The following is a 12,155-nucleotide window of genomic DNA, read 5'->3' as shown; positions in this document are numbered from 1 at the left end:
GATTGGGCCAGATTTTCTACAAGGTTTATTCCATACTGCCTTAAAGTATGAACACAGCCCAGCTCTGCAGAAAGTGATTAATTTCTTGAAAACACTAAGGTCACACTAATTGACATGACCTGTGTAATTAAGCAATCTGTTTACACAGCAGAAGCCCAGCCACTGTGAAGCTGAGTTTGCTTGACAGAATGTCTTTCCATGTCAAGAGATCAACAACCTTTCTTATGTCCTCCTCAGTCACCTACACAGGCCTCTGATTGCTGTTCAGAGCAGATGCGCTCCGGCATTGCTATATGAAGATCAGGCTGGCCGGCAAGCATGCAAAGTGAGATGGAGGAAAGCAGCGGCAGTGACCACTGCACAGACCCTGCTTAGGAGGGAAGAGAGGGCGTCTTCAGTCAGATGTGCCAGGACTCAGGTTTTCAGCATAACTGGTAAAAGCCACATGGGCATGTAAGGAAGAGACCAGAGACTTTTTGTGCCAGAAAGACACTCTTTCACTCACCCTCAGAAGCAACAGAGACATAAAAATATTCAAAACCAGCCTCCCAATTAGTGTGCTATGAGAAAAATGCTGAAAAGTGTATGTCTTATTCATAAGCAATCTTCAACCAATATCATTATGACACACACCTCTGTAGCCAGGACAGCTACAGCAAAGACTAATCCTCTCCATCTTGGTTCGGTCTTAAGACTTGGGAAATGTAGTATGATTTCTTAGTAGACTACTCTGAGACGTCTTGGGGGCACTTTATTCATGCCCCATCTAGGTGAGGGGCTCTCTTGCCTTGGAGAACTGACCAAAACCTTTACAGGTTAAGTGAAGCTCACATTGCCTGCTAAATCATAGCTTGTTTTTCTAAAATCCCTGCAAGTGAAAATTGATAAACACTGTAGCTGTACTCTGGAAAAATGTTCATGTTCCCTCACTTCCACACAACTCTACCCTCTGCATGAGGAACTTTGGTTGTGTGCCAATGTTCTTTATGCAGATGGCACCTTTAGGCTCTATTGGGACAAATACCTCTTTTGAAGATCCCTCTAGGCTTTCCTGGGATTCCGGTACATATTTATGGGAGGTCATTATGGCTCTCAGATGTTGCAAGATCTCCTTATAGCCTCACTAAATATCTGCTTACAGACTAGGGACAATTTCTTTTTTGTTCCAAAACATCAGAAAATATCTGAGTCAGACTGCTTGGGTTATACCACTGCCTTACCATTTAGTAGATGTGTGACTTTGGGTAAATTGCTTAACTGTTCTAAATCTGTCTCCTCATTTTTAAAACAGGAATAATCCACATTTCTATATTCTTAACAAGGGTATTTTGAAGATAAACATGATAACTCATGTAAAATACTTTGCACAATGCCTCTCACTAAAGAAGCACCAAATAAATGTTAGCTTTATCATCATCATCGTTACCAATATAAATAGAAGCACATAAAGGTAAACACATGGACACATGCATTTATACACGTGAACATGGAACATGCTGAATATAGACACAGTCATCTTCCCAGCATTCAATGCAGTTAGGAATGAACCAAGACAGAGAACCTAAGAAGCTTGGGATGGAGGCAAAATAAACAAACAGAAAAACACCTGAGGATGACAGTGAGTTCAGTTTGGGGCTGACTGAGTTGAAGTTCCTGGAAATATCCAGCAGACATCTGGACAGTTAGATCTAAACCTGGGTGTCAGGTCTCAGATATTCTGATGCCAGAGTCCTCAATGCATAAATAGTGGTTAAGATGCTGTGAGTGGAGAAGATACTAGAAAGAACCTATAAAATGGGAAAAGATCTGGACCTCAGAAGGAGACTAGGAGAACTCCAACTTTTTTAGAAAGGCAAACAAATAGCATCCCTTGTAGGGAGTTCAGAATGAGCGACTGTTGTTACATAATTCAAGAAAAAAAATGGATTCAAAAAGGGTGTAATGGCTGCCAGCATGAAATAATACAGAGAGAGGTAGGAGTAAATAGTCATGAAAGACAGAAAGACTGAAGAAGAAACAATAAAAGGTTGGGTTAGAGAGATTTGAGGTTTTCCTTTAACTCTCGAGGCAATTCATCCATCCTCTAGTTACACAAATATCTATGTCCCTGCATGCATGAAAGCCAATGTTGATTGTGTAAAAATAATAAAGAAATGTATTAATGTATAGGGATACAAAATAAAATGTGTCCATGTTCATTCTGCCATGGGTTCCTCCATCCTCTTCTAGGCAGCAAAGAGTGGGTGATGGGAAACAAAGCAGGTTACACCTGAGATCTGATAAGGAATTTGTCATTGTTAATAAAGAAAGACATGGCTCATCTTTAACTCAAAAACTGACTCTATGGTGGCCAAGGTAGCTGCCCCTATTGATCTATTTTAGGACCCATTTGAGAATCACAGGCAAGAGCATTGTCAGTGTCAGAGTTCAGATAAATCATATTTATCTGAAAGACAGTATGGACTTTGTGCTGGGCAGCTCTCACACTTAATCAAAGTGTGCACTTTTTGGGACAGTGGCACTGTCACCAGTAAGAGCTTGTCAGAGGTTATTAGATATAGGACTAACTCAGTAGTTCTCAGTCAGGGGCCATTTTGCCTCTTCCCTCTCCACCAGGGGACATTTGACAATGTCTGCAGACATTTTTGGGTGTCATGATTGGGAGGTAGATGTTCTCTACTAGCATCTAGAGGGTAGAGGCCACTGACACTGCTAAACATCCTATAATGCATGGGGGCACCCCCCACAATTCCCCCAAAAAAGGATTATCCAGTCTAAAATGTTAACTGTGCCCAGGTTGAGAAACCCTAGACTGAACTCATGATCCATCTTCAGTTTATCACATAGATTTTCTCCAAAGGCTTGCATTTGTATTTTATCACTTACAAATTAGCTATACACGCAAAATATTGCTTTCTTTCATATGTAGTGATATAAGCAGAATCGTCACTTTTACTCCATTTTACAGTTTAGGAAACTGAAGCTCCAAAGGATTATAAGACTTTCCAGATATCTATGTTATGCCTCCTCATCTCAGCAGCCCTTCCACTAAACAAAGACTAACTATTTCATTTGCAAAATAGAAGCTTTGTAGATGCTCTCAAAAATAATAGACTAAATTGGTTTCTCATCTTGTATAAGAGGTATATTTCTATAATTCAACCTTTTCAGACGTTTTACTAGTAGGTTCCACAAAGAAAAGAGAGCCCCTGGAAGTTCTATATGAATGCTCTTTTAGGTTTCCAATGTCATCAAAGTCCATCCCAAACTCTGCTGCCCTAAGAGGTACAGCAGAATTAATCCTGGTATACATAAGGCATTAGACACGTTTCTTAGACATATATTGTTTCATGCCCAGCTATACTTTGTTCCTAACCCAAGCTTTGGTCAAAAGAAATATAAGGCTCATGTCAAGACCAAAGTAAGCTGCAAAACAGTTTATTCCAAACTTCAGCCTCATGTAGCGAGACCCTAAGCAACACACACTTATAGCACCACGTGTGGTTTTGCCAGCTTAATTGCAAAGCTGACTCAAACATAACACAAAAAAAATCCTCTATGGGATTGAGAACACCAAGTTTGAAGTCAGAAGATGACCAGAGGAAACATTTTCCAAGAAACTAGAAACCTCCCCATTCCTGACTGGGCGTGGTGGCTCACACCTGTAATTCCAGCACCTCAGGAGGCCGAGACGAGTGGATCATGAGGTCAGGAGATCGAGACCACCCTGGCTAACATGGTGAAACCCCGTCTCTACTAAAAATACAAAAAAATTAGCCAGGTGTGGTGGCGGGCGCCTGCAGTCCCAGCTACTTGGGAGGCTGAGGCAGGAGAATGGTGTGAACCCGGGAGGCGGAGCTTGCAGTGAGCCGAGATTGCCCCACTGCACTCCAGCCTGGGTGACAGAGTGAGACTCCATCTCAAAAAAAAAAAAGAAACCTCCCCATTCTTGTGTGTCAAGACAAAAGATGGTGAGGCCAAGATGATGATTTTAGAGAAGTACCTCAGAATCTCAGGAGACATGACTTTTTTTCTACTGCATTTGTTCTTTAATGAGACTAGTAAGTCTCACCTCCTTAAAATAAATCATCTCAGAGACTAAGAGATATTGATATCCCCAATCAATGCTCAAGATCATCTTTCCTTTTTCCCATCAGAGAATGAAGGTGCAGCTAACATTTTTCAAGATCCTCTCAGAGATCATACATTTCAATCTACACTTAAAGCTGACTAAATATACTTAAAAGCATACTTTAAACACCATGCTGTTTCCCTGATGGACCATATGAGCATACATAAATGGATCGTTGCTTTGACAGGGAAATTAACATTGACCGTGCAAATAATTTAGCCATGCCATTAGGTGGAGAGCAGCACAAGGGTCTAAAACTTTGCAACTCAAAATGTGGGCTATGGCTTTGGCATCATACAGCAGCTTGTTAGGAATGCAGAATTCCAGTCCCACCCCAGACCTCTATTAGCATTTTAATAAGATCCTCAGGGGATTTTCAGCGCTTTTAAGTTTGAGAAGCACCACGTCTAGACTCAACAACCTTTCCTAAAATCCAAGAACCATTTTATGTCTTAGAAGTAAATGCGGCTGGGCGCAGTGGCTCACAGGCCAGGCGCAGTGGCTCACGCCTGTAATCCCAGCACTTTGCGAGGCCGAGGCGGGCGGATCACAAGGTCAGGAGATTGAGACCATCCTGGCTAACTTGGTGAAACCTCGTCTCTACTAAAAATACAAAAAATTAGCCGGGCGTGGTGGCGGGCGCCTGTAATCCCAGCTACTCGGGAGGCTGAGGCAGGAGAATGGCGTGAACCCGGGAGGCGGAGCTTGCAGTGAGCCGAAATGGCGCCACTGCACTCCAGCCTGGGCGACAAAGCGAGACTCCGTCTTAAAAAAAAAAAAAAAAAAAGAAGAAGAAGAAGTAAATGCATTTGTTTGTGAGTCCTCTTCCTTTAGTAAATGTACAATTAAGGACATTTCTGAAACAGAACTGTTATCCATATCATTTTAGAGATGTTATGCTTCCTAACATCTCTGCCCATTTACGATAGGCAGCTACCACTAACAATTTCCAAGATTGGAAGAGGTGAGCAGAGAGAAGCAAAGGAAGAGAAAACCATAACTGTAAAGCAGAGCAGTTTTACCAGTTGTAATCTTTACTGTTTTTTTGTTTGTTTGTTTGTTTGTTGTTGTTGTTTTGATTTTTTGGTGGGTGGTATAGGGTCTTACTCCATTACCCAGGCTGGAGTGCAGTGGCATGATCTCAGCTGCAACCTCCACCTCCTGGGTTCGAGTGATCTTCCTACCTCAGCCTTCTGAGTAGGTGGGACAACAGGCAAATTCACCACATCCAGCTAACTTTTGTATTTTTCTGTAGGGTTGGAGTTTCACCATGTTGGCCAGGCTGGTCTTGAACTCTTAACCTCAATCTGCCCACCTCAGCCTCCCAAAGTGCTGGGATTACAGGCATGAGCCACTGCACCCTGCCTCTTTATTCTTATGTGCTGGTTTTCTACATACAAAATTTTAGGCAAAGAATTAATCATTTCTATTTACTTTAATCTTTGGGGGTTTAGGTGTGTGAGTCCATTCAGGAAGCCAAAACTAGACTCAAAGAACACCACTGTTGCAACCAGTGAGCACAGGTAGTACAGTTTCCACTCTTCTCTCTTCTAGACAACTCCTAGATTGTGGATACCTGGGGGACCCATGGCCTCAGCTGCTCTTTGCCTCTGGGAAAACAACTACATATCTTCTGCCTAAGAGTTTTTTATCCTGTCCTGCTATTCATGCCATTATTGAGATTCAAGAAAGACAAGTCAGACCCACCTGGAATCTCCGCATGTCACGTGGGTTTCCTGCATTCTTTAGGCAATTTTGGTTACACTTGAGGAAGAATTTCAAGAAGAACCTGTGAAGAAACAAATCATCATGGTTAGCATTCCGGTTTCTGACATGGGAGGGAAAAAAAGAGGTAAGTCACCCCTGGGTTGTGCATTTGATTCTCTTTACATGTTTTCTGAAATATTCAGCATGGTGTTAGAGACAGTATTTAATCTGTGGCCTTAGCCTTTGTTTTGTATCCACGCTGGACCTTCCTTATGACACAAACACTCTCAGCACTGCCAACAGATCTCACAGAAGAATCAAGCTCCAAGGAAGTATTTTCACTCATACAGAGGAAAGGCTTTCATCATAATTTAAGATAGGTTCCAGTTGGACATAACTGTCTGAGAATTACTCATGGTCCTCAACAACAACATGGAATTTAAGCCCTATAAACTCACAGATGATGAACTGGCAAATACATGGTGGATGAACACAAGGATTTGGTAAACACTTTTTATCTTAGTCTGTCAAGTAAAATGTTTCAATTAGTAGTACCCATGAGAAATAAGGAAAATTCACAAACTAAACTCCTTTGACTTCTCAAATAGCTCCTGAATGTTTTTTTTTAACTGTCTGCTGTAGACAAGAGCTAGCTGTGACTGAATAAAGATTTTCCTGCCTCACTGCCACCTTGGTTTCTGAATTGCTTCTATAGTGAGATTCATGGGTTTTACTCGCTAGGGTGACCAAAGGTCCTAATTTGCCAAGAAAAATCCCAGTTTATACCAGCCATACTGGTGTATCTATTAATAGTGCCTACTTTAACTCTCAAAAATGTCTCGGTTTGGGTGATAAATTATATGGTCACCCTATAACTTTCTGAGTTATTTCTTATGTAACCATCACAGTTGTTAAAGTCTATCATGGAAAAGCAGCAGCTACTAAAAGTGTCATATTCGGGCAATCATGTCAGCCACCTGTAATTAAACCTTCTATCTGCCCAGGTTTGGGAAAAGAAGTATTTCCAAAGATACCTAAGTTTTGCCATCTGTTTTACTACCAGGCCTAGATGTGATGTGCTTGTGAATTTCAGGCCCAAATGTTCCCTAAAAATATCAAAATGCATTAAAATGCTGGTCAACTGAATTCCTGTTGTAATTCAATTCTCTTCCCCTTTCTTCCACTTCAAGTCCACACTGGAGTAAAATCTCCACCTCAACACAAATAGATTATGAAGAACTATCACCCCATGATGCCTCAGTCTGAATTTGGCTCTGACTGCAATGTCTGTCAATCATGTAACACTGGGGTCCTCTATAACAAGGGCACTACACGAAGATATACAGAGTTCAGCCAATTTCTGAACATGAAACTGAGAGAAGTCCCAGATGAATCCCTCTCCTCCCTGGTCTCTTAGAATCTGCCAAGATGGGAATATGTTGTGGCAATCATTCTTTAGAGACAAACAATGGCTTTTTCAACCAAAAGAGTAACATTTAAACATGCAAACATCTTCCTAAAATGACTTTTGAACACCACACAACATTTGACTGCCCATCAATGAAAGCAGGCCTCTAAATAATCACTTGCCACTACTTCCAGATTCTCTCCACAGAAGGCAAAGTTGATCAACCTTTTGTCCAAGACAAATGGCATACAGACTGCTGAAGCCCAGCTGTGTGAAACAAAATCCGATTTTGAGCTCCCCTTTCCTGGTACCAAGACCCACACTGTCCTTGCACAGGACAATCAGCCAGTCACTGATTCCTGCTCACTTTCAATATGATAGATTTGGTACAGGAAGGGGGATTGAGGGAGTGGCCCAAATACTAAGTGCCTTTACAATGTCTTATTGATCTGAGCTCTCGGAAGGCAAGTGCTGGGTAGCCCTGCTGATCACGCATGGCTTTCAGAAACTATTTAATACAGTGGAGCTGATAGTTGTGATCCTCATATCTTGATGGGGTTCAATCCTATATCCATAGACACTGAAGACATGAAAACTGGCTGCTGCTTTCTAGAACAACCAGTTAGAAGGACATATTTCTAAGCTACCTCAAGCCCCAGGAGAGGGCTGATTATCACTAAATTGACAACAAGACTGGGTGTGATATGGTGAAAGGCCACAGTCATTAGAAACACCCAGAATAATGAGATTCATATCCTGACTCTGACAGGTACTACCTGTGTGACTTTGGATAAGGAGCTGAACTTCTCTGCACCACACTTTCCTTATCTATAAACTGGTATAATAACAGGCCTTACTGTATGGGGAAATTGTGAATAAGAGATAAGGCAGAGTAACAGATACATGGTAGGTACGCTGGTGGCAGCAGTCATAAGAAATGGCTTCCGTGTATTGGGTGCTTACCTTGTGCTCAGTTCAATGCTAAGAACAAATCCATTTTCTCATACAGCCCTCCTAAGTAACCTCTGCTATTAATCCCATTTTATAGATAAGGAAACTGAGATTCACAGAAGTGAAATAACTTGCCCAAAAGCTAGGAAGGCACCTCTGGACTCCCCAAAAAGGAAAATTAACTGAATTACTCAGCAGGATCTGACTCGTCTATAAGAGGATATAAAATTTTTTAAAAATCATCCCTGCATACATAGTGCCCAGTATAAGACCTAGAACTGAGTGAGTTTTCAGTAAATACTTGCTCAACAAAATGGAGTCTAGGGTCTCCAAGGGGTAGAAATGAGGGCGTTTTTACAGTAAAGGCAGCAGTAGAGTATACTGGGCAAGAGCTTGCATTGGAGCTAAGACAAGCCTGGGTAAATTTCAACAATTCCCTGAACCTCAGTGTTCAATTCAAATTCAGACAGTGTAGCTCCAGAGACTATACTCTTAACCATCATGATGTAGTAGTTTTAGTAATAACAGAAGTAGTGCAGTAATGATGTTAATACTAATTGTACCATTGATAGCAACCGTACTGTAACAGCAATTTTGCTAATAAGAGTAAATAAGACTAATCAAACTACTAAGAGTAATTATTAGTATCATGATTTCCACAAACAACAGCAATGTGAACATTATGGAGGTAGACATCATTGCCATTCTCCCTCCAGAGGGCCCCCCTGCTTGCTTCCCCAGGGTTGGTAATATTTGCCGCCTGTGTGTGTTTAAGCCATTTGAGCCCAGACCCGACAGCCAGATTCAGGTTGTGCTAGAAGGAGCTGTCAGCACACCCTCTGACTTCTTCAAGTCAGACAACTGCTAGCCACCATGAGGGGGTCCATCTGGTGCCAAAATGAATTTTGAAAGACAGGCAAACAGGACACCAGCTCTGCCAGGGAGAAACAGAATCAAGGGAACAGGGGATCTTCTGCCTCAAAGATGAGCCGGGGCAGGGCGCCTGTCAGCAGCCCATCGTTAGCACAAAAGCTATGCCGGGCACACACCAGATCTCTGTTACCCTAAGCTGGCCTGTCACTTGGCATGCTGGCAGAGTCCCCCGCCTGCCCCCTCAACAGTGGATCACTTGCTGAAATTGAAAGCTTGACCATCTGTCGTGGGGAAGACACGGCCGTCAACTGGTGCCTGAGGCCTCACACAAGCCCTTATGTGGCAAAGACGCTCTGAAGGGCCAATTCTTTTGGGGAAAGCCAACCCTACCCCAGAGGGAGCCTCAGAAATTCTTTCAAAGTTTTCCCCTAAGTAAAAGCCAAGGGCCTGACCCTTTTGGATTACACTTCCTTAAAGGAACTGAGAGGAGTTAGAAGGAGGAGTTAAAAATATCCCCACTGAGAGACAGACATGGCACACGAATTTGGGGGATGACTTATCAGGCTAAGTTTATAAGGCCTTTGTAAACCAGGGGACACGTGCACGTCTGCTGGCCTACGGAGAAGATCTCAGATTCCGAGGGGGCTTTTAACAAAGTGGAGGTTATTGTAACTCAAAACCTCACTTTTGTCTAATGAATTGCCGCATTTTGTGAGGCGGGTGTGTTTGATAAAGTGTTGTCAGGAGAAAAAGTGTGGCAGCCTTACCCCAACTGTGGGAAACTGACCCGCAGCAGGACAAAGCCCCTATTGACCCTGTAGAGTTCCAAGGAGTTCCATAAACTCCAGGAAACAGCCTGACCAGGATCAAACTCCTTTTTAACTCAAGTCTTTTTTTTTTTTTTTTTTTTTTTTTGAGGGGGGAGGGAAGGAGGTAACGAGAAACTCGACATCTTTCTGTTAACTTTCAGTACGAATAATATCTTGGGTTCATGTGATGCGTTAATTATTCAGAGCACTTATATTCCCAATATCTCACTAAATCCTCATGGAATTTCTATAAATTAGGCACACCAGGAATTATCAAAGCCATTTGAAAGGCAAGAAAACAAAGACAACAAAATTAAGGGATTTATCTACAGTCAACAACCAATCTCGTAAATTGACCAAAAGGACTAGTCATGGTTTGTGTTTTCCATGAACTCTAGGATTTTATAAGTGATCTTAACCATCACTTAGTCTAACCTCATCCTTTTGCCTGTGAGAAAAATGAGATATCAGAAGACATGACAATATTCATGTAGTTAATAATGAATATCAGAGCTGGAACTGTAATCCACATGTCCTGATGTCTAGTTATATGATTTTCCCAACATAATATTAGCTTCTCAAGCCAATCCTGTAAGAGCTGAATGCCTGTGCTCTTAAACTGTTTAGTCTACTACCTCAAATGGGAAAGTGACAGTCATAAAACCAAAAGTGACATCCTATTAAAAGTTGTATTTAGGTTCATCACTCAGGCCAGTGTAGGACATGAGCCCATCATGGAACTAACTGAAGCCAACACAAATATTTGTAGAACAAAATTGCTTATTCAATGACATACCTGTATCACCTTTTACCAACCAACAGATATTAGTATCTAGTTTGACTAGCTTCTATGTGACCAGCATGGTACTCAAGACCAAAAGGCACCTCTGGACTCCCCAAAAAGGAAAATTAAATGAATTACTCAGCAGGATCTGACTCGTCTACAAGAGGATATAAAATTTTTAAAAAATCATCCCTGCATACATAGTGCCCAGCATAAGACCTAGAACCGAGTGGGTTTTCAGTAAATACTTGCTCAACAAAATGGAGTCTAGGGTCTCCAAGGGGTAGAAATGAGGGCGTTTTTACAGTAAAGACAGCAGTAGAGTATACTGGGCAAGAGCTTGCATTGGAGCTAAGACAAGCCTGGGTAAATTTCAACAACTCCCTGACCCTCAGTGGCTTCATTAAAACATGAGAATAATAGTACCTCTCTCCTAGGATCACTGTGCAGCTTTCACCATAATTCTAGCTTTACTCCTTAATTAATTGGGTGACTTTAGATAAATTATTTAACCTCTCTGTGCCTCAATTTTCTCATCCGTAAGATGGGAGGAACATTAGAACCTACTTTAAAGAGTTAAGAGAATTAAATGAGCTAACATACATGGAGTGTTGAAATAGAACCTGCCATAGAGGAAGTGATAATTCTTTTCAGCATCATTTATCCCTGGCAACTGCTCACTGCCTAGCACTCAGAGATGTTGAGATTTTCAGACACAAAAAGTATTCTTCTCTCTTTAAATGTTAAGGTCAAGAAAAGAAGCAAAGACCTATGTACCCAATGAGAACTATAGGTTTCATTGAATGACCTACAAAAAGAAGAAAAAAAAAAAGAAGAGGAAGAAACCACCACCAAAGAAAGATAATAATGACTACAGCAGCTTTACCCAAAGGCTAAGACACATAAAGGAAAGGGGTAGTGCCTTAAATCGTGGAGGACTCCAGCTAGTCAGAACTGAAGGGCACACACAGAAAAACTGCCCATTAGGCAACAGCTTGTACATCATTAATTATTATGCAAAGCATTGCAATCAATCTGGGCTGAGCAGGTTGAGTTTTTACCTCCCCCAACCCAAATTCTGAAAAATCACGTTTGGATTTTTGCAGCTGCTCTCATAATGTCCATGCTGGACAGGAAAAGCATCAAGGCACACCTAAACCGAGACATAAAACCCCCATTTGCAATCGTAAGGCTCCTCGAAAGTTTCTCCTGACTTATGCCTGCAGATGGTTATGTGGCAGATGATCCTTCCCGAAGATATTCAGGACACGGAGACTTGCTCTGGCCCAATGCAGGAAACAGCTATGTGGAAACAACTGTGGGATCCTTTCTATGTGAAGTTCAAGCTGTTCCCACCCCACACACTGGAGGGCAGACAGCAAAATGCCTCATGATTAAAAGGACCTCTTTGGAAAAGTTGTTTCCATAGACGGCACCATCACCTTTGCTTTGAAAAAGAAATGCAGAACCTCTTGTCTCCGTGACCAAGCC

At 41.8% G+C, this 12,155-nt stretch overlaps 1 protein-coding gene across 13 annotated transcripts in view; it reads right to left on the bottom strand.

Annotated features, from left to right (window-relative positions):
• Positions 1 to 12,155, bottom strand: part of LOC105482354 (EBF transcription factor 1) — a 411,036-nt gene that overhangs the window by 146,741 nt on the left and 252,140 nt on the right. For all 13 annotated transcript variants that reach the window (XM_024792976.2, XM_011742390.3, XM_024792977.2 and 10 more), the window contains exon 7: positions 5,840 to 5,921. In XM_024792976.2, the coding sequence (XP_024648744.1) occupies positions 5,840 to 5,921 (82 nt within the window). The remainder of the gene's footprint in view (positions 1 to 5,839; positions 5,922 to 12,155) is intronic.

This window comes from Macaca nemestrina, chromosome 6, assembly GCF_043159975.1.
Source record: "Macaca nemestrina isolate mMacNem1 chromosome 6, mMacNem.hap1, whole genome shotgun sequence".
Taxonomy (NCBI): domain Eukaryota; kingdom Metazoa; phylum Chordata; class Mammalia; order Primates; family Cercopithecidae; genus Macaca; species Macaca nemestrina.
The sequence above is the reverse complement of the archived record's forward strand: the minus strand, read 5'-3'. Positions and strand labels throughout refer to the sequence as shown.